The sequence below is a fragment of the Raphanus sativus genome, chromosome 9, assembly GCF_000801105.2.
Source record: "Raphanus sativus cultivar WK10039 chromosome 9, ASM80110v3, whole genome shotgun sequence".
Classification (NCBI taxonomy): domain Eukaryota; kingdom Viridiplantae; phylum Streptophyta; class Magnoliopsida; order Brassicales; family Brassicaceae; genus Raphanus; species Raphanus sativus.
The window spans coordinates 23560579-23587339 of NC_079519.1; the positions used below are offsets into that span (position 1 = coordinate 23560579).

Below are 26761 nucleotides of genomic sequence, written 5' to 3' on the forward strand. Positions count from 1 at the left end.
AGCGTTTTTTAGAGATTTGTACGACTGGTATAGCTGTTAGGAATTGTTGCGTTTGCGGGACTCTTATGACTGGTAAACTACAAAACGCAACATCTGTTAAATAATAATTTAACAATATTTACATTTTATGTAATTATAAAAATATTAAAAATCATAATAATATGATAAATATAAAATTTATATTTATAAAATCATATTATTCAATTTTAAAAATTTATAGAAAATATTTTAGTTTTGAATTTTATAATATAAATTGAAATATAATATGAATACATTTTACAATTTCTATTATTTCAATTGAAAATTTTATTGGATATTTTTAGTATTATTTTTATTTATTCTGTTTTTTAAAAAAAAAATTTACCCTCCCGCAACCGCCCGCAACCGCAAACGCTAGCTGAAACCAGCTTTTGATTTTAAGAGGTTCAGAGCGGTTTGAAACGATTTGTAGCGTTTTCTGTGATTGTTTCGAAACGCCAACAACCGCTATAAACCGCAAAAGCTGCGTTTGCGGGTGGTAGCGGGAAAACCAGTCGGCACCTTAGTGATAACTAAAAATCCATCTACAAACTGGCCAAATATATGGTAACAGAAATCTTTATTAATTTAAACTCCCGCGTTTCTATATAAATTTAATCGTTGAAATTAAGGCTTGCTATTTCTCTCAAGAGTCAAGACAGAAATAATTAGTTTTAGAATTAAAAGGGGGAGCATGTTGTGGGAAAAGGCACATGTATATTTATGTACTAAATAAACGAATCAGCTTATAAAAGTATATCACGAAGAGTGGTTAACTGAGAGATTAATTATTTAGCTACCTATATTAAAACGTAAAGTATTTTTTCTTAAAGTTTCTACTTCCACAATGGTTGGAAGCTCAAACCAAAACGAAAGAGTTTAGAAAAATGAAAATATAGCACAACGGACCAATTTCATCCCAGCATCTATGAGACTGCGCTAGGTACACGATCGAGTTCCTCAAGCCAAACCAAAGTCTGTGGATCAACAAGGTGCTCAATGGTTTCAGCAAACTCATGTTCCCCGGGTTGAGGGACAGGGGAGCCTTCATCGAGGTTGTACTTGGCAGTAGCAGCAGCAGAAGCATGCTCACCAACAACACAATCATCCAAATTGGCCATGTACTCACGAACTTTGTCGAGAAACGCCATACAAGGAACGCATCTCCTTACAACAACAAGCATACACGCTAAAGCAGACCTTTTAAGCGACTCGCACTTGCCCAGGGAATCACAGTCATCTGCACAGAGGAGGTCGAGATACTTGTCAGAGATCTCGATCATCATCCAACTTGCAAACGAGAGTTCAGCTCGGGCATCCAGATAGTAACCGTAATTGAAGCGCTGATGAAGAATGTCACCATACAACGGATCAATCCGAGATTCGTCGGGAAACTCGTCGTAAACCTTAAAGAACATTCTATAAAATCTTGTCATAACAGAGCTGACATTGTAGGAACAACCTTCCATCGCGACAGAGTCGTCGTCAGCGTTGACACATGTTGGTCTCTGCTTCTTGACAGATATGATGACATCAAAAAAATCGCTTTCCTTTGGAACCGCACTACTTATCTTCTTGAATTCGTTCTCCATTATTCCTGGTCAATAAAAAAAAAAAAATAACAGGAAATTATTTATTCGATTTCCCTTTGTTCAACCGCAAGCAATCAGACAGACATCTCTAATTCTATTGCAGTTCTAACGACACAACCCTTTTCTATGTCTATCAATGAGATCGTTACACTATTGCAGTTCTAAAGACACAACCCCTTCTATGTCTATCAATGAGCTCCTTACAGAACCAACCTTCAGACTGACAAAAATTTATCACCACAGGTTAAAAGCGAAACTTACAATTCCAAACCAGACAGATCGAATAACGTTTTGCTTGAGAGGATGGATGATGGAGGCAAGCGCATCTTTTATACCCTTCCCATACTTTTACTTTATAAAATAAACACGCTAGGGTTCGCAAAGCAGGCCGGCCCAATGTGCTCGATTTACAAAAACAATAATAATTGAAACTTTTTTTTTGTTTCTTTAGATTTTAAAGGTGAAAATTAAATGTAAAAAATACAAAAATATTATTTACAGATCTTAAAGTATACTAGGTTCTGGTCCGCGCTACGCGCGGATAATTTATAAATATTGATTTGTTTAAATATTAAAAGTAAAAACTATTATAATTTAATATTATATTTTTAACCTACCCTCTCCGTTTCTAATTGTAAGTAGTTTTGGTTAAAAGCGCAGATATTTAGAAAATTATTATTTTTAAAAATATATCATTTAATCAATTAATTCAACCAATTATATAAAACTTAACATTATTTTATTGGTAACACAAAATCCAATAAATGAAAAAGTGCATTGAAATATGTAAACTATTTATATTGTGAAACAAACATTTTTTTCAAGAACTACTTATAATTTTAAATAGAGGGAGTATAAAATAATGTTGTTTTCATAAGTAATTTTTGTTATCCAACTTTTTAGTTCTTAATAATTAATTTAATTTTAGTCTCTTTTTGTTGTGTATTCAGAGTCTATTTCTTATAAGAACAAATATACACACATTTAATTATTAAAAAAAAAACATACGTCCATTTTATCTTTATAATAAATAATTTTCATGATAATTAGTTTAGCATTTTCTAATTATAACTTTATATTACAAAACATAAACCTTATATTACAATCTTAAAATGTGTTTGTACCCTTATTCTTTATTTGGATTTTGTTGGATATTTTTCTTTTGTTAAAATTGTTGCAATCTCCTCCCTATTTTTGGAGAAAAGGACAAATAATAAAAATTGAGAGTAAAAATCAGGGATGGACAAAAAATCCGAATTTGAAGAACCGAACCGAATCCGATCCGAAAAAATATCGAACCCGAGAAAAAATTAATTAAACATTTGGACGGGTTCAAAATTTTGGTATTTAGAGAACCGAAATCGAAACCGAACCCGATCCGAACCGAAGTATTTTGGGTACCTAAATATATCTGAAATAGATTTATATACCTAAATATATTAATCATTTTTAGATTTAATGTATACTAAAAACATCCAAAATATATAAGATACTTTTAATTTTTCAAAAATACTTGAAAATATATAGAAATAGTCAAAAATAAATGTCTAAAATAGCTAAGTATGCTCAAAACATCAAAAATATTTAAAATATCTATTGATTTTTATTCAAATATTCAAATCGAACCAATTTATATGTTATGTTTAGGTATTTTGACATTTGTTATTCAAATCTATATGTATTATATTGTTTGTTTATAGATTTTGAGAAATTTGAAGTATATAATAAATTTTAAAATTTGTAAAATAATTTAAATGGGTTATCCAAACCCGAACCGAGCCAGCAAAGATCCGAGCCGAATCCGAACCGAAATTTAGAAATGCCCGAATAGGACTGAAATCGTCGAACCGAACCCGAATAAACCCGAACCGAACCCGAATGGGTACCCGAACCCATCCCTAGTAAAAATCTATTTTGAGAGTTTGATTAATTATAAAACTGGTGTTAAAATTAATTCTGACGTAACAGGACGCTATCTTTTGTTTTTTTTTCCGGAATATGAAAAGAGATTAAATAGAAATGCATGTATGAATTATAAAGTCACAACACTTCTTTGTGTTTCTCTAGGATAAGATAACAAATACATGTCTGATATAAAATTACATTTTAAGATATCATAATTTATATGAAGCTAACCTTTAATTATATGATTTTGGCAAACTAATTTTTTTTTTTTTTGAAACTTGCAAACGAAAATTCTGTGATTTGATATTAGATTTAGTGATGGTATCAAACTGATAATTTTGACAACCAATTAATCACATAAACCATTGAATTTATTTAAATAGTATTAAACCTTAACAGTTACCACATAAGAGTAACTAAACCTTAACCAAGCAAACAATCAATATCATTTCGTTCATGCCTTAGTAATGTTAAAAGTAGAGGACAATGGATAACTACCACCACTTAGGCTCGGCCTATCATAAGGACCACTGGCTCGGCTTCTATATCCTCTTCCCTCATCTCCTCCACATATGGGCTCACCAACTCTATCACAATAGTAGCTGTCACTTCCTGCACTTAGGACTACGTCTCTGTCAAAAGATGGGGCTCTGTATTAACTCGTTGGAGGATGTGGTCCACGACTGTATCTATCACCATAAACAAACTGATCTGCGAAGGCAGCGTACCTATGAAAAGTATATAATGGATCTGGGGTTTTATGTCACACAACTAAAGCAAGTCAATCTGATTAGTGTAACAAAGATATTAAGAATTTTACCTGTCACTGGAGTACTGATCAGGGGACATGTAAGCTTCTCTAGAACATGTCTCTAATACCAAAGCGTGCTACTATGGAACGTTCGCGGTCTACACGTCCAACTGATCCTCAAGAAAGCAACGCAGGAAGAAAAAACACCAATGGGTCCACGACAACCACCATAAGCAGTGGGAATCACGGGATCAATGCACAACGATAATACTCATGAGGAGAAAGCTTCTTAATAAACTTGGTATTTCTTGTACTTGAAATCACCATGGGATAAACCATGGGAAAAGGGAAAACAGTAATTGAGAATATGCTAAAGCCAAAAGTTTCATAAGTTCATTTTGAGGTGGTGCAGCAATCAAGAGTACCTATTCCAAATGTGCCTTCTTCGGTCCATTTTCTTCTGGATCAAGTTGCTGCGTGGTTGATACTGAAACACCGCAATCATCACTTGGTATAACAGCTGATCCTTTTGTGTCCACTCCAGGCAGCTTGGCTTGAGGGACATCTGAACCTCCCTATTTAGACCGTAAAAGATTCAGAGATTACATATGTGTCAGAGCAGCAGATATAAGTTAGGAATGGGGACGTACTTCTATAACAAAGGCTGACACAGGTGGACGATCCAGCACAGTAAATATAGGGGAAATGGTGAAGGTTTGGTGCTTTGAAGTGAAATTGAAAGAGGTTAGCTTGAGCTGGAATGTGTAGGTGCTACAAATCTCAGTAATGAACTGATGGAGGTCCCTATCAACCTTTATCGGCATGAGTTTCATTCAATTTGGCAGTGCATAAAAACTCAATTATCTGTGAAACATAAAAAAACACGCATAGTTAACTGCGGTATTTACTTGGGGTTTCAATTTATATAGATGAGACAGTCACCTGAGGATCGGCAGCGATCACATATACTTCACATTGGTAGCTTCCCAAAACGGAGATGCGTGAGACAACGATTCGACTGAGAGGCTCCGGCTTCAATTCGGAAAATGGTGTCTTGGAAGTCGCTATTGTTCTTCAAGCAGGAAGGGACACCGGTTTGTGCGACGGGTTTAACCGGACTCGAGGGGACCGCCGCTTCGCTGTTCGTCTTCAGTGAGTCGGAAAGACAGGAAATCGTCATCGCAATTGCACAGTCGAGAGGATTTCACAAAGCTTGATGAAAAAAAATAAACAAAGTAGGAGACTTATATAGAATCTCAGATGGAGAAATCGAAAAGAATCCATTAATGAGATTAAACTTGTACAGGAGTGGGGATGAAATTGATTGTAAGCAGGTGAAAAAATCGTGAAACGGAGGAAACGAAGTGGAGGAAGAAGAAGCGTTTGTCCGACATGAGCGATGCCGGGCCAGAGAAGTTGAAGCCCAAACGAAATAGTGAAGCCCGTCTGACGTGGAGAAAAGCTCTTCTCCTACTGGTCGATTTAATTTGTCGACGTGGACATGTTAAGAATTGAAATTATTCTCCTTTTAGTATTGTATTGACGATTAAACATAACTAGGTGATTCTCCCGTGCTCATGCACGAGAATAAATATTTACAAATAAGTATTTTACTTTGTTTGTTTATATGTTTTAAGTAATCTTTTATTTGTATGTATAAAAAATTGTATTAAATATCTTTATGTTTTAAGTATGATATTTTGTATTATTTCAGCTTTTATTTTTGAGTTGTACATAGACGGTTAAATTAATGATGATTTTTCTCATTAGGTTAAAATTATCGTATTAGTAGGTAATTCAGTTTATCCTCTTATATTTGTAAATATATTTCATAAAATTTTGTTTAATTTGTTATATCTTATTTTAGAAAAATAGAAAAAAGTAAATCAGATATTCATTAATAAACATAACTTGTAAAATATTGAAAATTTATTCACGTATATGAATATATGCAAAATAGATACGTCATAATAATTGGTTGATTTAATTGTTCATATTTTAATTGATTTCATTACTTGCATTTGGTATATTGGGCTATATAATTTTTTATTCATAATGTTTTGGTTATAATTAGACTAAAATAAAACGATTTTGCTAATTACATTTTTTAGTTTACCTTAGGTTCATAAATATATTTATGTATAATTTATATATGTTTTTGATAAAATATATAAGTCTATATTTTAAAATTTGATAGATATTTTCTGTTTTTTTTTATGTTTTTGGAAAAATATGAAGAAAAATACAAATAAATTCCGTTTATGTATAATCAATCTTTTATATTCTAGAAATATTATTATTTTATAGAAAAATGTCTAAATTATTTTATTAATATTATCAATTTTATTTTTCTTATCAGTATTTTACAAATTTGATTTCACTGAACATTAAAATTAAGATAAAAACAATTTTGTTTATTTGGAATTATATTTAAGAATGTGCATGTATATATTTAAAATTATAATCTTAGGTAGATTTTTTATCTATTTATTTTAATTAAATATATTAAATAAATATGTAAAATTGAATAATTGTCAAAATTAAAATTAAAAATATTTATAAATTCTGTAGATATATATAAGAAACTAATGATTTTACTATTTAATTTGATTTTATGATTTATTTTTTTATAATTTTCTAAAAATATGTATATATTTATGAAATATTTTTAATTTAAATGATATTTCGAAATTTGAAATTCTATAATTGAATATATTTATTTTAATGATGATTTATGAGTTATTACCATATTTTTAAAAAGTCCAAAAATATAAATCGATAATAAATGTAATATATGAGTTATTACCATATTTTAAAAAGTTAACCAAAAATATAAATTAACATTAAATATAATTTTCCATGTCATATTAATCTTTAAAACATGTCATCAATTTAGTAGCCATGTCACAATTATTAATCTAGGTGTTTTCTTGCACCATGTGTAGTGATGCATTTTTTTAAAGTTAAATTTTGTATTTTAAAATGTAATTTATTAATATTATATATTTTATTATTTTTACCAATAATTAATATAAATATCATTAATTAAGCATAAAATTAAGAGAAAATATTTTTTTATTTTAAATTATATTTAAGAATATATATGTATATATATAAAGTTAAAATCTTAGATAAAAAAAATTATTTATTTCATTTGGTTAAATGTATTAAATCAACTTGTACTAAATTACCAAAAATCATATAAAATTGTATAGTTATCAAAAATTAAAACTAAATAATATTTACATAATTTGTAGATATCTAAAAGAAACTAATGATATTACGATTTATTTTTTTTAATTCAGAAAATTTAGAAAATTTTAGATAATAAAAATATTATAATTAAAGTAAAATTATATAATATTTCGAAATTCTAAAAAATATCATATTTGAGTATATTTATTTTAGTGATGATTTATGAGTTATTATCATATTCTACAAAGTTTACCAAAATATAAATCAATATAAAATGTAATATATGAGTTATTGCTATATTTTACAAAGATTTCCAAAATATATATCAGCATTAAATGTAATTGTACATGTCATATTTAACCATATGACATGTCATCAATCTTAATAGCCACGTCACAATTTTTTTTTGTGAAAACAATTGTAGAGAAGACATGTGGCAAATCACTTCGCAAATAATGTCTAGGGGAAGGGGATTTAATTTAAAAACTTACAAAATAAATGTTAGGTCCAACAGAATGTTTCTGTTTTAATAAGATAGATTTATGGATTTTTATATTCGGTCCCGTTTAAATCACTATTTCATCAATTCTCTATATCCATACTTACGTGTGTTTGTGTTATGTTGCTTGTGACAGAGACAACCAAAGAGTTTGAGGAGAAAATGGATCTGAAACCAGGACATAAAAGTCTTAGATGTTGGTTGTGGCCTTTGTAGAGATGACTTCTATATGGCTGAGAACTTAAATGTTCATGTGGTTGGTATTGATCTCTACTTCAACATGGTTTCATTTGCACTGGAACGTGCTATTGGAGCCAACTGCGGGATTGCACCACAAATCATTACCCGGATAATTCGTTCATCATTTTACAGCCGTGACAATTATTCTACACAAACTTATCTACATTGTTCTCTCTTGGAAGTTTATCACTGTGAATGCTTAACTCATTCTTCTCTGTTCTTCTAACATGAAAAACCAGTTCTGTTCTGGACTTTCTTCAATTGGCTTAAACCGTGAGGTAAAGTACTCATCAACAACTACTGTAAGAGCTCCGAAACCCCATCTTCTGAGTTTTCTAAGTATATAAATCAGAGAGGAAATGATCTCCATAATGTTTTTCACTTTTAAATGTGTGTTTGCTTTATAATTGAAGAGATATAGAGAGAGTGGCTTATCTACAAAAGAAATGATAGAGCCTTCTTGGGGAAGTGAATTTTAAGATCTTAAGAGCACCATTTTAATTTTTTTTTTCTATTTTTTCAGATTTAAAAAAATAATTTGAAAAATGTATCAATTGTAAACCGTCACGTGTCGTGTGGCCCACGAATAGTCAAAGAAATAGAGAGAACAAGTTTCTCTGTTCGCAACTTTCTTCCTCTGTTTCTTCTTTTTGGTGGATCGTCTTCCTCTAAAAACTCATTTAGATCCTGCAATAAAGATACTCTAAGTGGTTGATCGGTAAAAAGGCATTTCAAAGTATACATGCTCGCCACGTAACGTCATTTAGAAATTTATACGTCGCGTATTAGTGTTGGACTATTTGGTTCCATTTTGTTAATTTTATGCGAAAAATTCTGATAAATTGTATGATCCATTTTATAACGTACCTTTGTAGATTTTTCTGACTTTATATTCAAGGTGTTGTGTAAAATTTTATTAACCATCAATTTTTAATTTAAATATTTATACTACAGATGACAAAAATATATTTATACTACATTATTAAAATATTAAAATTTAGATTATGCGCATTTGAAGCCGACTGAAATATATCTGTATATATTACCCGATATCCTAATCCGATCCGAAAAATCTGAATCGAAATTCAAACCGAATTAGCAAATTACCCGAACATATATTGAATTAAGAGAGATTAGATATTCAAATCTGAAAAATTAATATCCAAATCCAAAATGGACATCCAAAAATAACCAAACATATATATGTTCAATTAACCTTATATTTCTATTTTACATCTCTTATTTTATTTAAAATATTTATATTGATATTTAATATACATAAAATTACAAGCAAAATGATTTATTACTCACTTAAAATGCATATTAAGCTTTTTTATATATTAAAAAAACTTACATCCAAAATTTTAAAACAATAACCAAATTAGTATTTTTTATTATTAAATTTTTAACTTTGAATTGATTAATCATTTAATCTATAAAAAGAAAAAAAAATCAGTGAAGTGAAAGTTATATTTTTAAATAAAAAATATGAGAAATGAATTTCTTTAAAAAAATTTTAAAATCTAAATATCCAAAAGTACAGAAATACCCGAATGGATTCTATACCTATAAACCAAAATACTCAAAAATCCAAAAAAATCAGATTCGAACCCGAACGGATATCCGTCCGCCCTTTCATTGAACCATGATTACGGGATACCAACTACAAATTTTCGTAATTTATTTCATCATCTTAACAATAACTAAAACAATTACCAAGATATAAAATTTCACATTTATAGAAAAATATATCTTGCAAACTATCTATGTGGATTCATATGACATATCGCAGATATGTTGATCTAGAAGGGACGTATATTACACAAAATCGAAGTCTCTAATACCACACGCGTCTCTAATAACTACGTTTTTGTAAATTAATCCTTTGATTCCTAGACGCACACCATAAGAACCCAAATTCTTACAAGCTATATACATGCGAGTAGGCAACATAGGCTTATTAGCCCTTATTTTAAAACGTACACTACAAGAAATATGTCCATTGTTAGCGCGGATTTTATGCTATGTTATGGGTTTGATAGCGTTTTACCAAATGCTATGTATGCGGCAGCAATCATAGATACCCCTTCTACGATAACATTTTCGTAACGCTACAAAAAAAGAGATACAATAGCAATATTTGAATGCTATTATTAACTTAATTATAGCATCTGATTTGTACTATGATTTATATATAATGACACTGATATAATGCTATAACTAGAATAAAAATAACTAAGAATTATTTTAATTATTTAATTAAAATTAATTGAATAAAATTAAATAATTAGAAATTAAATTGAATATTATTGTATAACTGAAAATAAAATAACTTTTATTAATAAATTAAATTTGCTTTACAGATTAATTCTGGTTTACAAAACTAAACCAGAAATAAGAATATAAAACCAGACCACTACATTTTTTCTATCTCGGTTTACACTTAACCGATTCTTAAAAAAAAAAACTAAACCTAAAAAAAAAACACTCCAGCCGCCACGAGACTTGGATCTTCCCAGCCACCATGAGACTTGCCTCCTCCAGCTGCCATGAACCTTGCCTCCTCCACCTATCTTTACCAAAAATAATACAGATTCATAATTGAGCAATAGAGAAAAAAGGAGATACACAGATGACAAGTACGAAGAGAGAGAGAGAGAAGTCGATTGTGGTGGTGGTGGTGGTGGGAGGGCGACCGTGGTGGTGGTGAAAAAAGGAGGAGACGCGGTGGTGGTGGTGAGACGAGGAGGAGACGCGATGGTGTTGGTGAGACGAGGAAGAGACGCGGTGGTGGTAAGACAAGGAGGAGAGCGGTTGGAGAGAGATGATGGTGAGACAAGGAGGAGAGCGATTGGAGAGAGATGAGAGGCGCGGAGAGAGATGGGAGAGATGAGAGATATGAGATTGATGAAGAAGATAATCTGAAAGAGAAGAGAATAGAAAGAAGAGAGAATGAGAAGAGTCTGTTGTGGGAGAGAGAGAGAGAGAGAAAAAAATAAAAATTAAATGGAATAAATCTCAACCTTTAGATCTAAATTAATCTAATGGCTAAGAAATGTGATCTATGTAGTTGAATCTGATTGGTCAGAAAATTTTGTCTTTCTTTTTTATTTTTATTTTTGCTTTGTTCTTCAATATTTGATAATTTGTTTTGTAAGTAGTTTTTCTTAGTTATATCTTATATAAAAATATATATATTTTGTAGTTTATTATTTAAATTTCTTTTTGAACATAATAAATTGATATTTATTTTCAGAATTGATGTCTAAGTTTGAAAATATTTGATTAATTTCAAAATTATGATTTTAGTTATCACTTTCAAAATTTGTATGTTTATACAGAAATCTGATTTATAGTTTGTTTATAAATTTGTATTTTTGATACAAATGTTGAAAATTTTAAAATTAGATTTTATGGTTTATGAAAAAGATAATATAATTAAGAGTAAAGTTTAGTTTGGTGATTTAAGGTTTGGATGTTGGAATATGAGGTTTAGGGTTAAAGTTTAGTATTTTGGATTAAAGTTGGAAAATAATAGATTTGAAGACTAGATATAAGATTTGCAATCAAATTTTTGATAATTTAGATTTGAAGTTTATATTTAGAGTATAATGAATGTATTGTTTATGTTTGAAGTTAGGATTTAGGATATAGTTTGATTAAAGATCAAAGATTAAAGATTTGTGTTTAGGAAATTATAGTTTAAGATTAAAAAAATTAAAGTTGAGTTTTATTTTTAGATTAAAAGTTATAATATTAAAAATAGAGTTTTAAGGATTGTCTTTAGAGTTTATGGTTTAAAACCATGTTTAGGGTTTAGAGGTTCAATTGGTTTTTCTTAGCATTAGAAAAATGCTATTGTATATCTTTGATAGGATTACTGAAACTGCTTAAATATATTTTTTGGCGTTAAAGTCAAATTTTCTACTAAATATTGGCGGAATTAATGATTTCATCTTCCCGCTCATTTAATATTCAGAATAGTACTAATTAAATGCTATTTTAGGTTTCGTTCTATCATTGCGTTTATCTAATGCTATTATATAATACGGGAATTTTTCAGTCATTTACGATAGCAGTTCAGTAAAATGAGCTATAATAATCTGCTATCAATGTTGACTTTTTTTGTAGTGGTAACATATAATTATTAGTGATGGTAAAAGTCACAGAACTTGGTTTACATGATAGAATCACAATGCACGAGAGTTTAAACTTTAAACTATGTATACTACACAACTACACAAATTCAAAGTATCCAAGACCGCGCTCAGTAACATCAACCGTGAACATTAACTTTACTACTTTGGGTAAATCTATTCTTTGATTACTAGACACACACCACAAGACCCAAATTCGTACAAATTATATATGCCATGTAGACAACATAGACTTATTAGTTAGACAGAGCTTTGTTGAGAAAACATAGACTTATTAGTTAGACAGAGTCTAGATAACAAAAGGTATTAGAAGATGGTTTACACTACACAATCACGATGCATGATAGTTAGACAGAGCTTTGTTGAGAAAATTGAAAGCATCCATGTAGGAGACGAAGCCCATGAACCAAAACTCAAACCCATTTTGCGTCACCACATGCACATACCTCTCGCTTGGCTTCAACACGTTCGATGATGAGTTAATGCTCCTTATCTTTTCCAATTCCATCACCACCTAACAATACATTAGAACATCACATTTTTATTAGTACTATTGATTGGTTACTGTGGACTAAAAAATGGAACATTAAAGAGTCTTATAGTCTGACCTTATAATAATCTGGAACACCGGTGGAAGGACTGCGGATAGCATAGTCACTACAAAAAGTGATCCTTTTATTTGAAATGTATAACACTCCGGTCACTGGTCCTGAAGTGGTCGATATGTAGCAAACGAACGAATCTAAGAGTTTCTCTGCGGCTAAGAGACCGAACTCTCTTTGAAACACCTTGTATGGTCCTCCTTCAACCAATATTTTAGTGCCTTGAGCAAGCCTAGCCCTTGCTGCATCACTTATGCTAGGACTAAACTTCACTGTTCATGTCCAGTCTCGTATAAGAAAACAGAGACCATTTTAGTTTTATTCAGTTTCAAAGAAAAAACTAACCTAGCCACAAACCAAATTCGGTATTATTTTCTGAACCGGGCTAAACCAAGTTAAACGTAGTCCAAACAAACAAAATCAAATAAACTATAAATTTATACTTTCCAATTAATAGAAGTAGGTGTACATTTCATTAATATAATGTTTAATCAGGGAAGATTATTTATAAAATCTAAATGACGTTTTATAAACCAAACATGAGTTAAACTTAGTCCAAACTAAACCAAACCAAAGTTAAACGTAGTCCAAACAAACCAAATCAAACAATCCGAAAAGCTATAAAATTCACATTTTCCCATTAACAAAGTAGGTATATTTGATTAATACATAGGGAATATTGTTTATAAAACAAAAATGAAACCTACTTTATAAACCACGTTACGAAGATAATTTTTGAAAATGTCACGTACGGTGGTCTTTCAAACCGTCGGCGAATGATTCAGCCTTACGAGCCACCTGCTCCACTTTCTTCCCGCACCGATTCAACACCTTAAGAATCTTATCTTTCGACCCTAGATCGATCGATCATATACATAACCATATCAATTAATGTTTATAATCGAATAGAGATGCTTAACTAAGACGCATGTTCTTAAAGTAACTACAATTTACAGTCTTTTTTTTTGAATTATTACAATTTACATTCTTTGCTTACTCTTCTCAGAAGCCGAGGTGGGTGTAGTAGTCTGGACGTAAGGATTGTAGTTATTAGGACCGCCATGACCGATGTTCTCATGCTTAACCGTCGAGTCTTTCTCGTTCACGGTCTTGTATTGTTGACTCATGATGTTACCTTATGATACGTAAAAGAATACGATTGAGGTGAGGTTAATATAGATCGGAGGCTCGTGGGTTGTACGCTATCGAACTTTTATTAGTTTTTTTAAAAGATTCTGATAAGTGATAACATTGATTAATTCTCAATGGACGGTGCCGTGGTACTGTAAATATTCTTTTGGTGATCAAATTCTTATTCTATATTAGCTGGGAATAAATGAATATTACGGATTTACGTACGAGCCTGTTTTGAATTTCACATTTTTCCATGTGATGTTTATATTGGACGAAAACGTTAATAATTACAAGCATCAACATCTCAATACATAAAAGAGGAGCTAACATTCTCACAATCACAACAAAGATTTCATGTTGCCAGAGGGGTGACCGAAAGTTCCGTTCATCTATGTATTATGCACGTGGAGAAGTTTTCACGTGGTGCCGAAAAGTTTCATCCCGTTTCACAACAAAGATTTCATGTAGCCAGAGCATCTGCATTGTTGCGTTTCTTCACGAACGTCTCTAATCGTTATTACTCCAATAAATTTTAGGATAATTTGATTATGCACTAAAATTAAACGGTCTAAAAAGTTATGCCAATAAAACAAAGACAGGTGTAGATAAAGTTTCTCAGCTCCCTTTAATAATCTCTTTAAGAAAAAATCGATTCTGACACTTTCAAATGTCTCTCTCTTACTTTTTGGTTTTTATTAAAATTGTCTCTTAAAATTATAAACTTTTGCACATACCACCAACACCAAGGGGGATGACCTTAAATCATCTCCAACTACATTCCCTATTTTACTCTAAAATAGAATTATGAATTAAAAATAAAAACATTACTTTATAAATGGGAAAACTGCCCTTTAAATCCTGAACTTATCAAAATAAGCCAAAAAAAGTCTCGACTCTTAAGTAAACCAAAAAAATCTCTTAACTTTCAAACATTGTCCAAAATAATCTCAAACTTATGTTGACTTGGCTCTTTTAAACATCAAAAAGTCAACCGTTAATTTCTCTTAAACGTCTGTTAGTTAGTAAAGTTATGCGTTTTGCTCTGTCACTAGAAACATAAATCGTGGTCTTCTCTTCTTCTCCATCGACTGCAAATCCCTAATTTACAAAAAAAAATTGTCCTCTTCACCATGGAATCAACTTGAGAGGCTCGTCGAGTGTGTATGTGGTGAGCTTGTGATTGTGAAGATGTACACGTCTAGGATGCAAGAGCATCTGGGTTGACCATTTTTTAGATGCGTGAGCAAGAGATTTGTTCTTTGAGGATGGAGGTTAACACATTCTATTGTTCTTTTCTTTTATTCACTTTTAAACTGAAAAGTTTGAACACACAGCAAGGAATATTTCCATTGGGTTGTTTATGCCCATCTCTCATCCTTCTTTTTGCTGAGTGGGAATGTACAGATGTCAAATTCGAAGCCTGCTTTGGCTCTATATCGAAATCAATACAGTTAGTAATTAAAATGCGTGATATGCTTAGTGACAACTATACAATGGCGTCTTTCAATTTTTTGTTTCAAGGTTCACTCTTAATTTAGTTATAAAGAAAATGAGAACTGAACAAGAACACAAAACACATCGAAGAGAGTAGAAATCCAGGGCGAAAAGAAGAGGATAAAGTCATTCAAAAACATATAATGAAGATGTCAAAGTCTAGACTGAGGATATTAAATAACAAAAGTATGATCATCTATTCCTAGAAGAGAGATGAGATATAGGTTGTAATTTAATATCGTTCGAAAGAAACATGTAAATGGACTAATCACTAATCTATAAACTTAGATGTACATAGAGCTTGGAACATAATTGGTCACAAGATTGTAAAGCTCTGAGTGTGGAGATTCAAGGAGATCCACTTTTCTGCAATCAGTCTCCCATCAATAATATATGAATTTGTATTGTAACATCTGTCGTAATCATCAAAAGCCATCAATGATATGTGCATTTGTATTGATCAACCTTACAATCTTCACCTGCTTCGTGTCCCTCTTCAATTCTTTCACTCGATGCATCCTTCTTCTTACGTCAATGAGCAAACTTATTCGGCCTCTCCATATAAATTCTTCAAATCATCAAGAGTTTCACTTCTTCTTTTGTGCAATCAATGGAGAAATTTAGGGATTTAGATAAATGATTTTGGGAATTAAGGTTCACGATCACGACTCAACCAATTTTATGTTTTTAATGACAAAGCAAAACACGTTCACTAGTTAACAGACGTTTAAGAGAAATTAACAGTTGACTTCGTGATGCTTAAAAAAGCCGAGTCAACATAAGTTTGGAATATTTTTGGAGTTTTTTTGAAAGTTTGAGCTTATTTTGGCTTACTTAGAAGTTGAGGAGTTTTTTGGCTTATTTTAATAAGTTCAGGATTTAAATGGTGTTTTTCCCCTTTATAAATAGAGTAAATTTTTATTTTTTATTCATTAATTTTTTTCCGCTCTATTTTAAAGTAAATTATGAAATATAGTTGGAGATATATACCTTAATCTCGCCAATTTTAGTTTATGAATTGATATTTGTGTAGTTTGTAGAATAACTCTTTTTTTTCTTTAAATTTCTTTTTTTATTCATCTTTCTTCCTTATCTTTTAAAGGAGACATTAATTATTTCGAAAATTTAATACCTAAATATGGAATTCAAAAATACATGACCTAAAACGTTAAGAAACTTGCAACAACTCATTCAAAACATCAAAAAGTGAGATCACCTTTTAACAATGTGTCTGGCAGAGATGATATGGTTGGAAGTTCTGAAACCATATATGGAGGTATGTAACGATGACCGAGGACATGGACTGTGTCGCGGGCCAAAGAAGAAAGTATTTCCGGTCTAAACCATGAAGCTTTGCTTCAAAAATTAAATTCAGCTCTTTTAGCAAATAATAAACATTTTTTTTTGTAACCAAGGCTTTCATTAAAAAAGTGCAGAAAAGAAAATAAAATGTTTACATGCCACTGTCAAGGTGATTGGGCCTAGCCCAATACAATCTTAAGTAGAAGAACCTTAATTGAAACCCAGAACCAAAAAAGAACCTTTGCTGGCCCAGTAAAAAGATGAGGAAACAGAGTCGTCACATTAGTCGGGGGAGAGGGGGGAGTTTTGTTGCAGAGACACAAGGGAGGGCAACTAAGAGAGCCAGAGCTGCATCATTTGAGAAGATAAGGAAGGGCTTGTACCCCTGAAGCTTGAGATCCTATTCCTTACCTGAAGATCAGAATAGGGAGTCAGCGGATCGAAAAGAGTTTGCATGCAGTCTTTGATTCCTCTCATGCCAAATCCAGTGCATTGCCGATTTCCAAACCAGTAGAGAGAGTAGTTTCTTCGATCTGGGCGGTGGTAGGGTGATCATCTGGTTGAGCAGAGCAGTCCAATCTCGCAGCAGCTGGTGAAGGTGGCACTTTGTAGCAGCTAGAGTCCATAAGTCATAGCTATAAGGACAGTCCATGAAGAGATGCTCGCGAGACTCTGGCGCCGTGTTACATAGCAGACAAAGATGATTGACTTGGAGACCCCAGTTGAGGAGACGGTCGCGAGTGGGAAGGCAATTAAGCACAACAAGCCAAGCGTGGAATGATTGTCTCGGGAATTCCTTGGATGACCAAACAGCTTTTGCCCATTGAGCCTCATCTATCACGCCTCTCAGATGATGGTAGACTCCCCCTGTCTCATATTTATCCATTCTTTTCCCTTCAATTTCCCAGACATAACTATAAGCTTCACTAGTAAGCTCGACTGAAGTAAGGAAAGAGAACAGTTGTAATTGTTGCTCCGATCTTGCCGGTGGTAGCCGCCAGACAGAGTTCCTGCAGAGAGAAGCAACTGTGGCCTTCAAAGGGATACCTAGTCGTGATGAAGAGCCATGAAGATAGTCATATAGGCAGCCAAAAGTGCTCCAGTTATCAAACCAAAAGCTCGCCGTTTCACCATTCTGCAACTGCAATCGAATCAAGGGGTAAACAATATCTTTCATCTTGAGGAGCTTATTCGCTAGCCAAGAGAAAGAACAGTTCGGTTTAGTTGTCCAGTAATTATGCTCAGACCCTTTGAGGATTACTTCTTTAAACCAAGCGACCCAGACTGAGTCTGGCCTAAAGAAGATCATCCATATCAACCGCAGGCAGCAGGCTTTATTCCAAGTAAGTAGATCTTTCACACCTAATCCTCCTTGCTTCTTTGTCAATGTAACAGTTCCCCATGCTACTCTAGCTGAGTTCCGAGATTCAATTTCCTCTTTCCACAGGAAAGTACTACAGAGGGAGTTGATTTTGCTTATGCAAACCTTAGGAAGGATAAAAGAAGAGCCCCAGAAAGTGGTAATTCCTGCAACCACAGTTTTGATTAGCAATAGTCTTCCCGAGAAGGATAACGTTTTTACCGACCAGGAGTTAAACTTGGCTTTGACTTGCTGCAGGAGAGTATCACACCCAGCTATCGAGAGCTTACGAGAGTTCAATGGCACTCCGAGATAACGAAAGGGGAGAGTACCACATGCCATTCCTGTACTTGCCTGAATCGTATCAATCTCTGCTTGTTCTAGGCCAGAGGCATAGAAGGAAGTCTTTTGGAGACTTAATGCCAGACCTGATCTGTTCTCAAAGTCCCTTAGAACCTGTAGAACTTGCTGGACCGAGTCGATGGAGCCGTCCCTAATAAACATGCCTGAAAGTTGAATTGTGAATTCCGGAGTTCTCTCCATCCAAAGAAAGTAAACTACAGCCTGAAAAATTATCTTTAACATAACCTCGAGCTTTGCATTTGTGGAAGATGATATGAGCCACAATAGGCAGAGTTCAAAGGTATTGAGATGTGAGAATGGAGTTGCAGCAAACAATATATTATATAGACTCAGCGAAGATGAGCATGTGAAAAATAAATGCTCGCGACTTTCATTAGCCGAGTCACAAAGAAGGCATACGGATGAGATCTCAATTCCCCCACTTGCTCAACTTATCATGAGTGGGCATTCTATCCCAAGTAGCTACCTAAGCGATGAAGAAATGCTTTGGAATACTACTTTAGAACCAAAAACCCATGAATACCAATCAACAACAGGTGGTGTCAAATGAAAGGTATTCCAAGTTATGGAGGATGAGTAGACTGTGGAAGGCGAGTTAGGGGAGTTACGCCATAAGAAAACTTCTGAGTTTTCGTATTTCTTAACCGCTGTAGTTCTTTTTTTTTATCTGAGGAAGACACAATCATGTCAACATGTAACTTTCGCTTTTAATGATATTTTTTGTTATATTTAGACTCTTAAATATATTTTACCACAGTTTTCTTATTTCATCAAAAGTAAGGGTTTATCTAGAAAATAATACATAATATTTCTTGTATAGTCAACAAAAACACTCACAATTTTTTATCTATTTTATGTAGTGAATATATGCTCTATATCGCAAACTCTTTGACTCTCTTTAATCTCTCAAAACTCAAATAATATACATTTTTGTGTACTCAGGTAGGTTTTTTATAGCAACTTTTTTAAACTTCATGATTACACAACAAGATTTTATAGTTCCAAAGCATTTAATAAAAAATATGATAAAGAATTTTATGAATAATCTGTATTTAATATATGCTCTAGAGATAAATCAATAAATATTTCAATAGTTATACATATATAATTATGTTAAAATAATTATAATACAAATAATTTGAGTTTTATTATTAAAATGTCTTAATTTAAATTTAAATAAGGGCAAAAGAGTCTTATAACACATAAATAAGTGTAGTTTGTAGAATATTATTATAACAGTGTATTTTTAATTTTATAATCTTAAATATGGTAATTTAAAAATTATCCCTTAAATAAAACCATTTAAAAAAATAGATTAATTTACCATTTAAATATATTTTTCATATTTTAATTTATAGTATTTCCCTTTTAATAGAATATAGACTATAATTACAAAATTCCTAAATTAGGATATATTTTTGGGCTATTAGCAAATATGATTCAGAACTCAAAGTCAAACACAAAACCAACCCATGATTTTTTTTGGAATTTTCATTTGTCCTATTCGCACCAAAAATTGAAATTATTCACGAAAATATTATTATTATTTTTTCGAAAAATGAGTTTTTTAATCTGTCATCCTCATCTTCTTCAAGTATTTACAATATTGCCATTGTACATCAATACACCAACTACCATGAATAACCAATTTGAAACTCTTAATGCACCTAAAACCAATTTACACTCATTCTATCTCATTTGTTATGAACTAAAAACAACATCTTTTTCACTTTCTCTCTATATTCATACAAAAACCAAGATTTGATTCTAGATTTTTATGGTATATAGAGCCATTCAAGCTCATTAATCTTGGTCATTAACAAGTGGGTCGCTTTGGTGGTGAAGTTTTGTGTGGTTGGAGAAGTTAAACAAGGTATCCCACTCGTTAAATCAACAAAATCAATTTTTTCAGATATGTCCGTCAGAAGACATCCGTGTAAGTCTTCTGGTATTAGAAGACTTAAATGGAAGTCTTCTGGTATTAGAAGACTTAAACGGAAGTCTTCTGGTCAGTATAGAGGTTAGTTTTGCAATTGATTTTTATATATTTGTTTTTTTGAGACGATTTCTATGGAAGTCTTCCACTTTTCTTTGTTAACAAAAATTCTCGAAAATACCAGAGAAGACCTCCTGATAAATCTTCTAGGATAAATAAGTTAGTTTTGCATTTGACCGGATTGTGTCAGAAATTTAACTTTTCTTGGACGCGTCCAAGAGAAGAAAAAGTTTGTTTTTTTTTTTTAATTTTGATCCTACATATTTTTGCTATAAAAATAATTTGTCTTTAGTTGTATTCATTGTTTTCATACGCGACCCAATCCCGTAGTTGACCGTAAATTTGGTGAGCTGAATATAATTTTGTTTACATTTAAAGAAAAAATCGTTAATTAAAAACCTGATATCTCGGTTAAAATCTAAACTAACCTGTGATTTAACACTGGTTGACCCTTTATCAGACCTAGAAAAATCTGATAATATTTTTTTAAAAAATTGGATGAAATATTTTATATACTTCTAACAATTACATAAAAAATTTAATATTAGTTTTTGATGATAACTTTCATACACTTTAAATAACAATGAGTTATAGAAAATTATATCTCTTATATGTTCATGGTTTATGGTATAGAATATCATCAATATTAACATGAAATCCTAAAATAATAGTAAATTTAACAAATGTAATATGTCCAAACAAATTCAATGTTACAATTTTTTTAACAAATAATAACTTTGTTTAAGAACATGTATAAAATGTATCAATATTGCATTTACTAATACATGTTCCAATATATTCTAACATTTATGCATATGTTTTGACATTTAAAAGAATCTGGGTCACTATTGCATGGACTATTATATTATATAAGAATAAATTATATAACATATACATGTGAAAATAACAATTAGTAACAAAAAAATTGTATCACATAAAGGTCTATTATGACACATTGTTAAAAACCTACAACATTACTAAACTTGGTCTTGTTTTTGATATTTATAATAAAGTGTAGAAAATATTGGGCGAAAATAATGATAGACCTAAACGACTATATAAATCTATCTTTAGAAATTGGAGATTTGTTTGTTTTTAACCATAGTAACCTATATTTAAGGGTGATTAATAATAATAATTATTAATTAATGTGTTAGACAAAAATTATATAGATTATGGTTTTTCTAATAATCCAACTAGAATCAAGTTAGATCCAACTTTATGCTTTTGTTTTACTAATATTGATATATAATATTTCATAATTTCATTTTGCAGATAAGTACATATCAATATTTGGTAAATTATGATTATTAGTATTTCATACTTCTTTTAGTTTTATTATTTAATTCTTATAAAATTTTGTATAATTCTACATAAATAAATGGCGTATATGTCAAACAACTACAAGCTATAATTACAATACAATTAAATTCTTCCTAATTAACATTGAGTAAGGAAATAGAAAATATCTAGAGATTCTAACACAATTAACTTTTCCCTTGCATGCACTGGACTTTACTTTTTCCCATTATGATTTTTGCTACATTTGCTTATAGCTAGAAAAACAAATTTTGAGTTCAATCATCCATTGATCTTACGCGTTTATGTAGACAGCATGGAGTTTATATGCCTAAACAACACGAAGTTCTGTTCTCCTTGTTGTAAAGTCGAGTCCGCACGTCGGAGCCAGCTTGTAAAAGCATAAGCATGCACGCTGTTTTTTTGTTGGTAACCGTTAAAACCAACGGTTCCTCTGTCGCTCTCTTTTTTTTCTTTCTTTTTCTTTTAATTTAGATTTACTTTTTTTTAGTGATATATAAACGAAAACAACCTCTTCTCTGTCAAATATTTTTCTTTCTTTTTTGTTTTGAAATATTCCTATCGTTGTTTCCTTTCATAAAAAGAAAGAGAGGAAACAACATTCCTTCTTCCAGAGTTTCTTAGATTCTTTCCCTTCTTAAGAAAAAAAAACCCAAAAAAAAAAAATAAGAAAAAAGTAAAAACACATTCTGATTTCAAGGTTTGATTTGAAGTTTCTTACAGATTCTCCGGCGAAATACTCGGCAATGTCGACGTTTTCGCCGTCTCTAGTTCTCTATCTCATCCTTCTCAACCTACTTCTGGTTTCATCGACGGAGATGATCAAGGAGGGAGAGATCCGACTACCTTCTGAGAAGATCAACGGCGAATTCTGCAACGCAACGGCTAAACCGGCTTCTTGTCCGGTTAAATGTTTCAGGGCTGATCCGGTTTGCGGCGAAGACAGCGTTACTTACTGGTGCGGTTGTGCAGATGCTTTGTGCCATGGCGTTCGTGTTTCCAAACCAGGTGCTTGTGACGTTGGTAATGGCGTTGGTTTGTCTGTCCCTGGACAAGCTCTGCTTTTGATCCACATTGTCTGGCTCATGGCTCTTGCCTTCTCTATTCTCTTAGGCCTCTTCTGAAATCTTTTTGTTAATAATTTTTATTGACTTGTATTGAAAAAACAAGAATACTTTTAAGATGAAGAAGGATCATTGTTTGGTTTGGTCCGTACAAAAGAAGCTTTCTTGAATCTTGCTTTCTCCATCTCTTTACCAAGATAATCCAGGATCGTATCCGTTACGTGATTAGGCAAACAGTTTGCGTCTAGCATCACTTTCAAGTACTTGTATGCTTCTTTCAACCTCCCTGCTTTACTATTCACTTCGATCATCGTGTTGTAGCTCACAACGTCTGGGTTAATCCCGTTGCTCTTCATGTGATCAAACAGCCTGGTCGCTTCGTCTAACCGGTTGGCTTTCCCCAGCGCGTTGATCAACGTGTTGTACATTACAATGTCTAGATACCCTCCTTGCTCCGTGAGCCTGTCGAGCACCGCGCTGGCTAAGTCGGCTCTTCCCATTTTTCCTAGCCCTTGGATTATTACATTGTATGTTGCGATATCCGCTGCGCAGAAGTTGTCGCCCATTTGGTCGAGGACTCCACGGGCGGTTTTGTAGTAACCTTTCTTGACGAAGGAGCTCATCATTGAGTTGTAGGTGTAGCTCGTGAGATCGGTCACGCCCATATCGTTGAATATCTCAAACAATTTGCAGGCTAGACTTAGATCACCTTTGGAGAGGTAAATAGATAGGAACGTGTTCATCATGTCTACGTCGAAAGAATCTGGCTTTGCTTCCACTCTCTGCCCTCTTGCTAGAGCAAACAAGGGCTTAGGTTGATTAACCTGGTGGGCTAATTGGTCCATGTATGGAGATGATGACCAGGGATCATCTTCCAAAGGTGATGCTTCCTCCTCAGCTTCTTTTGAATTCACCATGCTCATGATGTCTAGGAAGCTTCCTTTACTTGGGAACATTGGTGTGTAATCTTTATCTTTCCCCTGTGGACGTTTCAGCGAAGCTTCCACTCCAGCGTTCCATCTCAGAACGTTAGGCACCAAGTTCCCTTCCCTTACGTGCTTCATCAACTTCTCTTTCCAATCCCACCTCCCTTGTTTGTGAAACCCAATCAAAAGCGAACTAATCGTAACCAAATCAACAGAGAAGCCTCTAGCTTCCATCTCCTCAACCAACTTCACAGCTCCATCCACCTTCCCTTCCCTGCAAAGCTGCAACACAACAATACTAAAAGTAACACCATCCACAAACTGACCCTTCTTCTTCTTCAAATCACAAAACAAAGTAAACCCAGCCTCAGCCCTCCCGTTCCTAAACAACCCATCAATCAGAATATTATACGTCCAGCAAGACGCTCTAACCCCTTCCGTAACCATCTTCTCAAACAACTCACAAGCCTCAACAACCTTCCTCGCCTTAAACATCCCGTCCAAAACAGAGTTATACAAAACAGTATCAGGAACAAACCCATTATACTCCATCTCCCCAAACACCCTCATCGCATCGTCCATCCGATAAGACTTGCAACACCCTTGTATCAGCACACGGTACGTCGAGTTATCAGGCTCGTGACCAGAGACTCTCAGCTCCTCCCACACAACCAACGCATCTCTCACTCTCCCACCCAAACACAGAACATGAATCAAACTGTTATACGTGCATATATCAGCAGACTCTTTCATCTCTCTAAACAAACTCAACGCGGATTCCAAATCACCCCACGTGCCAAACCCGTGGATACATATGTTATAACCGCACGTATCAAAACGATACCGTTTCATTCCTTTTAACTTCTCGAAAACCGTTTTGAACTCTTCCTTCATATCACCTCTCCTTAAACCAACCAAAAGCTCGTTAGCAGCGAGGTTACCAGGGAGATAATAACTCAACGAACCTTCTAGAAGCTTAAAGAAGATGGAAAGAGCGAGACGGAGCTCCTTCTTCCTCGCGAGAGCGATGAGAACAGAGTCGTACACGGTGGGGTTTACGCAGCCTCCTACTAGCTCCTCCTCCATGTAATCCAAAACTCCAAGCGCCGAATCGTACTCACCAGAACGGATCAGCGAATCCAAAAGCAGCTTCGACGTGGTCTGATCGAGATTAGCGGCGTCTTCCTTCATGGAGGTTAGGAGATCGGGGACTTCTCCGAGGAGACCTGCGCGGCAGACGGTGCGGAGGATCTGGGAGTAAGCTGAGGAGGAGTGTTTGTATACGGGGCGCAGAGAGAGGCACCATCGGAAGAAGGTTAGTTTCTTTGAGGGGTCTAAGGAGTTTCGACGGAGGATCTGGAGGACGATTGGTTCGGAGATCGGGGTGGAGTTCGCGTCGAGGTTTCGTGTGCCGGATTGGGATAAGGTTTTGGAGAGAGAAGCGGTGATTAGGATGTCGCAGAGCTGCTGCGGGAATGGTGAGGTTTTGGATGGAGATTGGCGGTGGCGGGAGAGTGTTGGTGATATGGCGGCGCTTGCTCTTCCATGACGCATCGCATAGCGACGACTGAGGAAAAATTGATGGTCGATGAAAAAGACGAAAGCAAACCAGAAAACAGCGTCGTTTACTGGAAAAGGGGATGGTCAAACGACGTCGTATGATGGCCTGATTGCGCGTATCGAAAACCGAAAATACCGAATCGAAGTACACCAAGTTAAAAGGTACTAAAACCGAAACAAAAATTAAATGGATGTCGGAATAATATAGATTATCTAAAAGTATTTAGTTAAATTCAAATCTAAAATAATCAAAATCTTAGATAAAAAATCAAATAACTAAAATATAAATAAGCACTTGAAACAAAATATAAATATTTTTATTTGAAATATTTATAATAATCTACATAAGTTATCCATTATTTTACTCGAATCGTCTAAACTTTTTTTGTTATTTTATTTAAATTGTCTAAAAAATTTTAAATTCTTATCTGATTAAAAAAAAAAAAAATTCACAAAAAGTCAAGTCCAATCTAATACGTAACGGATTTTATGAAATTATCCAATAAATTGAACCAAATTAGAAACGAAATGATAACTTTTTTTGAATAGTGGTCGATTCTTAATTTTACTATCAAATCTCTATAATATTATTTGAGAAGTCAGTTTCCTATGTGTCGCGCTCACGTTAACTTTCACGATGGTTGATTACGCTGATACCCTTAATGAATTAAAAAAATTACATTTAGATACTATTATTGAAATTTTTATTTAGTTTCCTTTTAATTTTTTTCAAATAACATATATAATAAAAAGGAAACATTTATAAAGTTTTTTTTAAAAATTAAAAACGAAAATATATATTTATATAATATGATTTCATTAAAAAAAGGAAATTTCACAAAATAGAAATATTCCATTTAAGACTATTTTAAATAACATAAAATATACTTTTGAAGTAATAAAATATTTATTTATATCTATATTTTCTTAGATGAAAATATATATATTTGTATATAATGTGATTTCGTAATCTATAAATTATATTTTACTTATATAATATGATTTCTAAAAGACAATCACAAAAAATTAAACTTTTTATTTTAAAGAGATATTAAAAATAAAATAAAATTAACTTTTGATCAAATAATTAAAATATTTTAAATTAACATAACACTATATAATTTAACAAGGTAGATATATTATATATTATCATTATTAAAAATGTTTTTTAATATTAAATTTTATGTTTTATGTTTGTCACAGTTAATATAACCATAATCAAAATACCAACGCAAATCTGAATACTCATTTTTAGGATTATTTGCATAAATTTCAGTTTACCA

The 26761-nt window shown here is 32.6% G+C and overlaps 5 protein-coding genes and 1 long non-coding RNA gene across 10 annotated transcripts in view; 2 read left to right on the top strand and 4 right to left on the bottom strand.

Moving 5' to 3' along the window:
* Window positions 1-785: 785 nt before the first annotated feature.
* On the bottom strand, window positions 786-2023 carry LOC108831567 (nucleolar GTP-binding protein 1). Of its 2 annotated transcripts, XM_018605095.2 has the most exons (3): window positions 1872-2023; window positions 1349-1615; window positions 786-1258 (listed from the first exon to the last, which is right to left on the bottom strand). In XM_018605095.2, the coding sequence occupies exons 2-3, from the start codon at window positions 1608-1610 to the stop codon at window positions 945-947; spliced, it is 576 nt and encodes a 191-aa protein (XP_018460597.2). In that variant the 5' UTR covers window positions 1611-1615; window positions 1872-2023; the 3' UTR covers window positions 786-944. The 2 variants fall into 2 exon arrangements, with proteins under 2 accessions (XP_018460597.2, XP_018460596.2); XM_018605094.2 differs by having other exon boundaries at window positions 786-1615; window positions 1872-2020.
* A 1841-nt stretch (window positions 2024-3864) lies between these two features.
* LOC130499698 (uncharacterized) lies at window positions 3865-5664 on the bottom strand. 3 transcript variants are annotated; one of them, XR_008938580.1, is made up of 5 exons: window positions 5209-5656; window positions 4917-5130; window positions 4692-4841; window positions 4336-4436; window positions 3865-4243 (listed from the first exon to the last, which is right to left on the bottom strand). It is a non-coding gene; the product is annotated as an uncharacterized LOC130499698 (long non-coding RNA). The 3 variants fall into 3 exon arrangements; XR_008938581.1 differs by having other exon boundaries at window positions 4336-4579; window positions 4917-5664; XR_008938579.1 differs by having other exon boundaries at window positions 4917-5650.
* Window positions 5665-12471: 6807 nt separating this feature from the next.
* LOC108825052 (GEM-like protein 2) lies at window positions 12472-14122 on the bottom strand. 2 transcript variants are annotated; one of them, XM_056995501.1, is made up of 5 exons: window positions 13957-14122; window positions 13712-13813; window positions 12966-13231; window positions 12650-12871; window positions 12472-12598 (listed from the first exon to the last, which is right to left on the bottom strand). In XM_056995501.1, the coding sequence occupies exons 1-4, from the start codon at window positions 14084-14086 to the stop codon at window positions 12689-12691; spliced, it is 681 nt and encodes a 226-aa protein (XP_056851481.1). In that variant the 5' UTR covers window positions 14087-14122; the 3' UTR covers window positions 12472-12598; window positions 12650-12688. The 2 variants fall into 2 exon arrangements, with proteins under 2 accessions (XP_056851481.1, XP_056851480.1); XM_056995500.1 differs by having other exon boundaries at window positions 12472-12871.
* Window positions 13263-26761, top strand: part of LOC108824439 (NAC domain-containing protein 69) — a 31260-nt gene continuing 17761 nt past the window's right edge. The window contains exon 1 of the mRNA XM_018597869.2: window positions 13263-13266. The gene's annotated coding sequence lies outside the window, so the exon portion shown is untranslated. The remainder of the gene's footprint in view (window positions 13267-26761) is intronic.
* LOC108823481 (uncharacterized) lies at window positions 22482-23306 on the top strand. Its single transcript, XM_018596699.2, has one exon. It carries the CDS (start codon window positions 22675-22677, stop codon window positions 23050-23052), a length of 378 nt encoding a protein of 125 aa, XP_018452201.2. The 5' UTR covers window positions 22482-22674; the 3' UTR covers window positions 23053-23306.
* Window positions 23055-25509, bottom strand: LOC108823480 (pentatricopeptide repeat-containing protein At4g01570). The gene has a single exon (XM_018596698.2). The coding sequence runs from the start codon at window positions 25470-25472 to the stop codon at window positions 23106-23108; it is 2367 nt and encodes a 788-aa protein (XP_018452200.2). The 5' UTR covers window positions 25473-25509; the 3' UTR covers window positions 23055-23105.

Coding starts and splice junctions, on each gene's coding strand:
- LOC108831567 (XM_018605094.2), bottom strand. CDS start 1,610: ATGGAGAACGAATTCAAGAAGATAAGTAGTGCGGTTCCAAAGGAAAGC.
- LOC108825052 (XM_056995501.1), bottom strand. CDS start 14,086: ATGAGTCAACAATACAAGACCGTGAACGAGAAAGACTCGACGGTTAAG. Junction 13,814..13,956: donor CACCTCGGCTTCTGAGAAGA/GTAAGCAAAGAA, acceptor CGATCGATCTAG/GGTCGAAAGATAAGATTCTT. Junction 13,232..13,711: donor CGACGGTTTGAAAGACCACC/GTACGTGACATT, acceptor GGACATGAACAG/TGAAGTTTAGTCCTAGCATA.
- LOC108823481 (XM_018596699.2), top strand. CDS start 22,675: ATGTCGACGTTTTCGCCGTCTCTAGTTCTCTATCTCATCCTTCTCAAC.
- LOC108823480 (XM_018596698.2), bottom strand. CDS start 25,472: ATGCGTCATGGAAGAGCAAGCGCCGCCATATCACCAACACTCTCCCGC.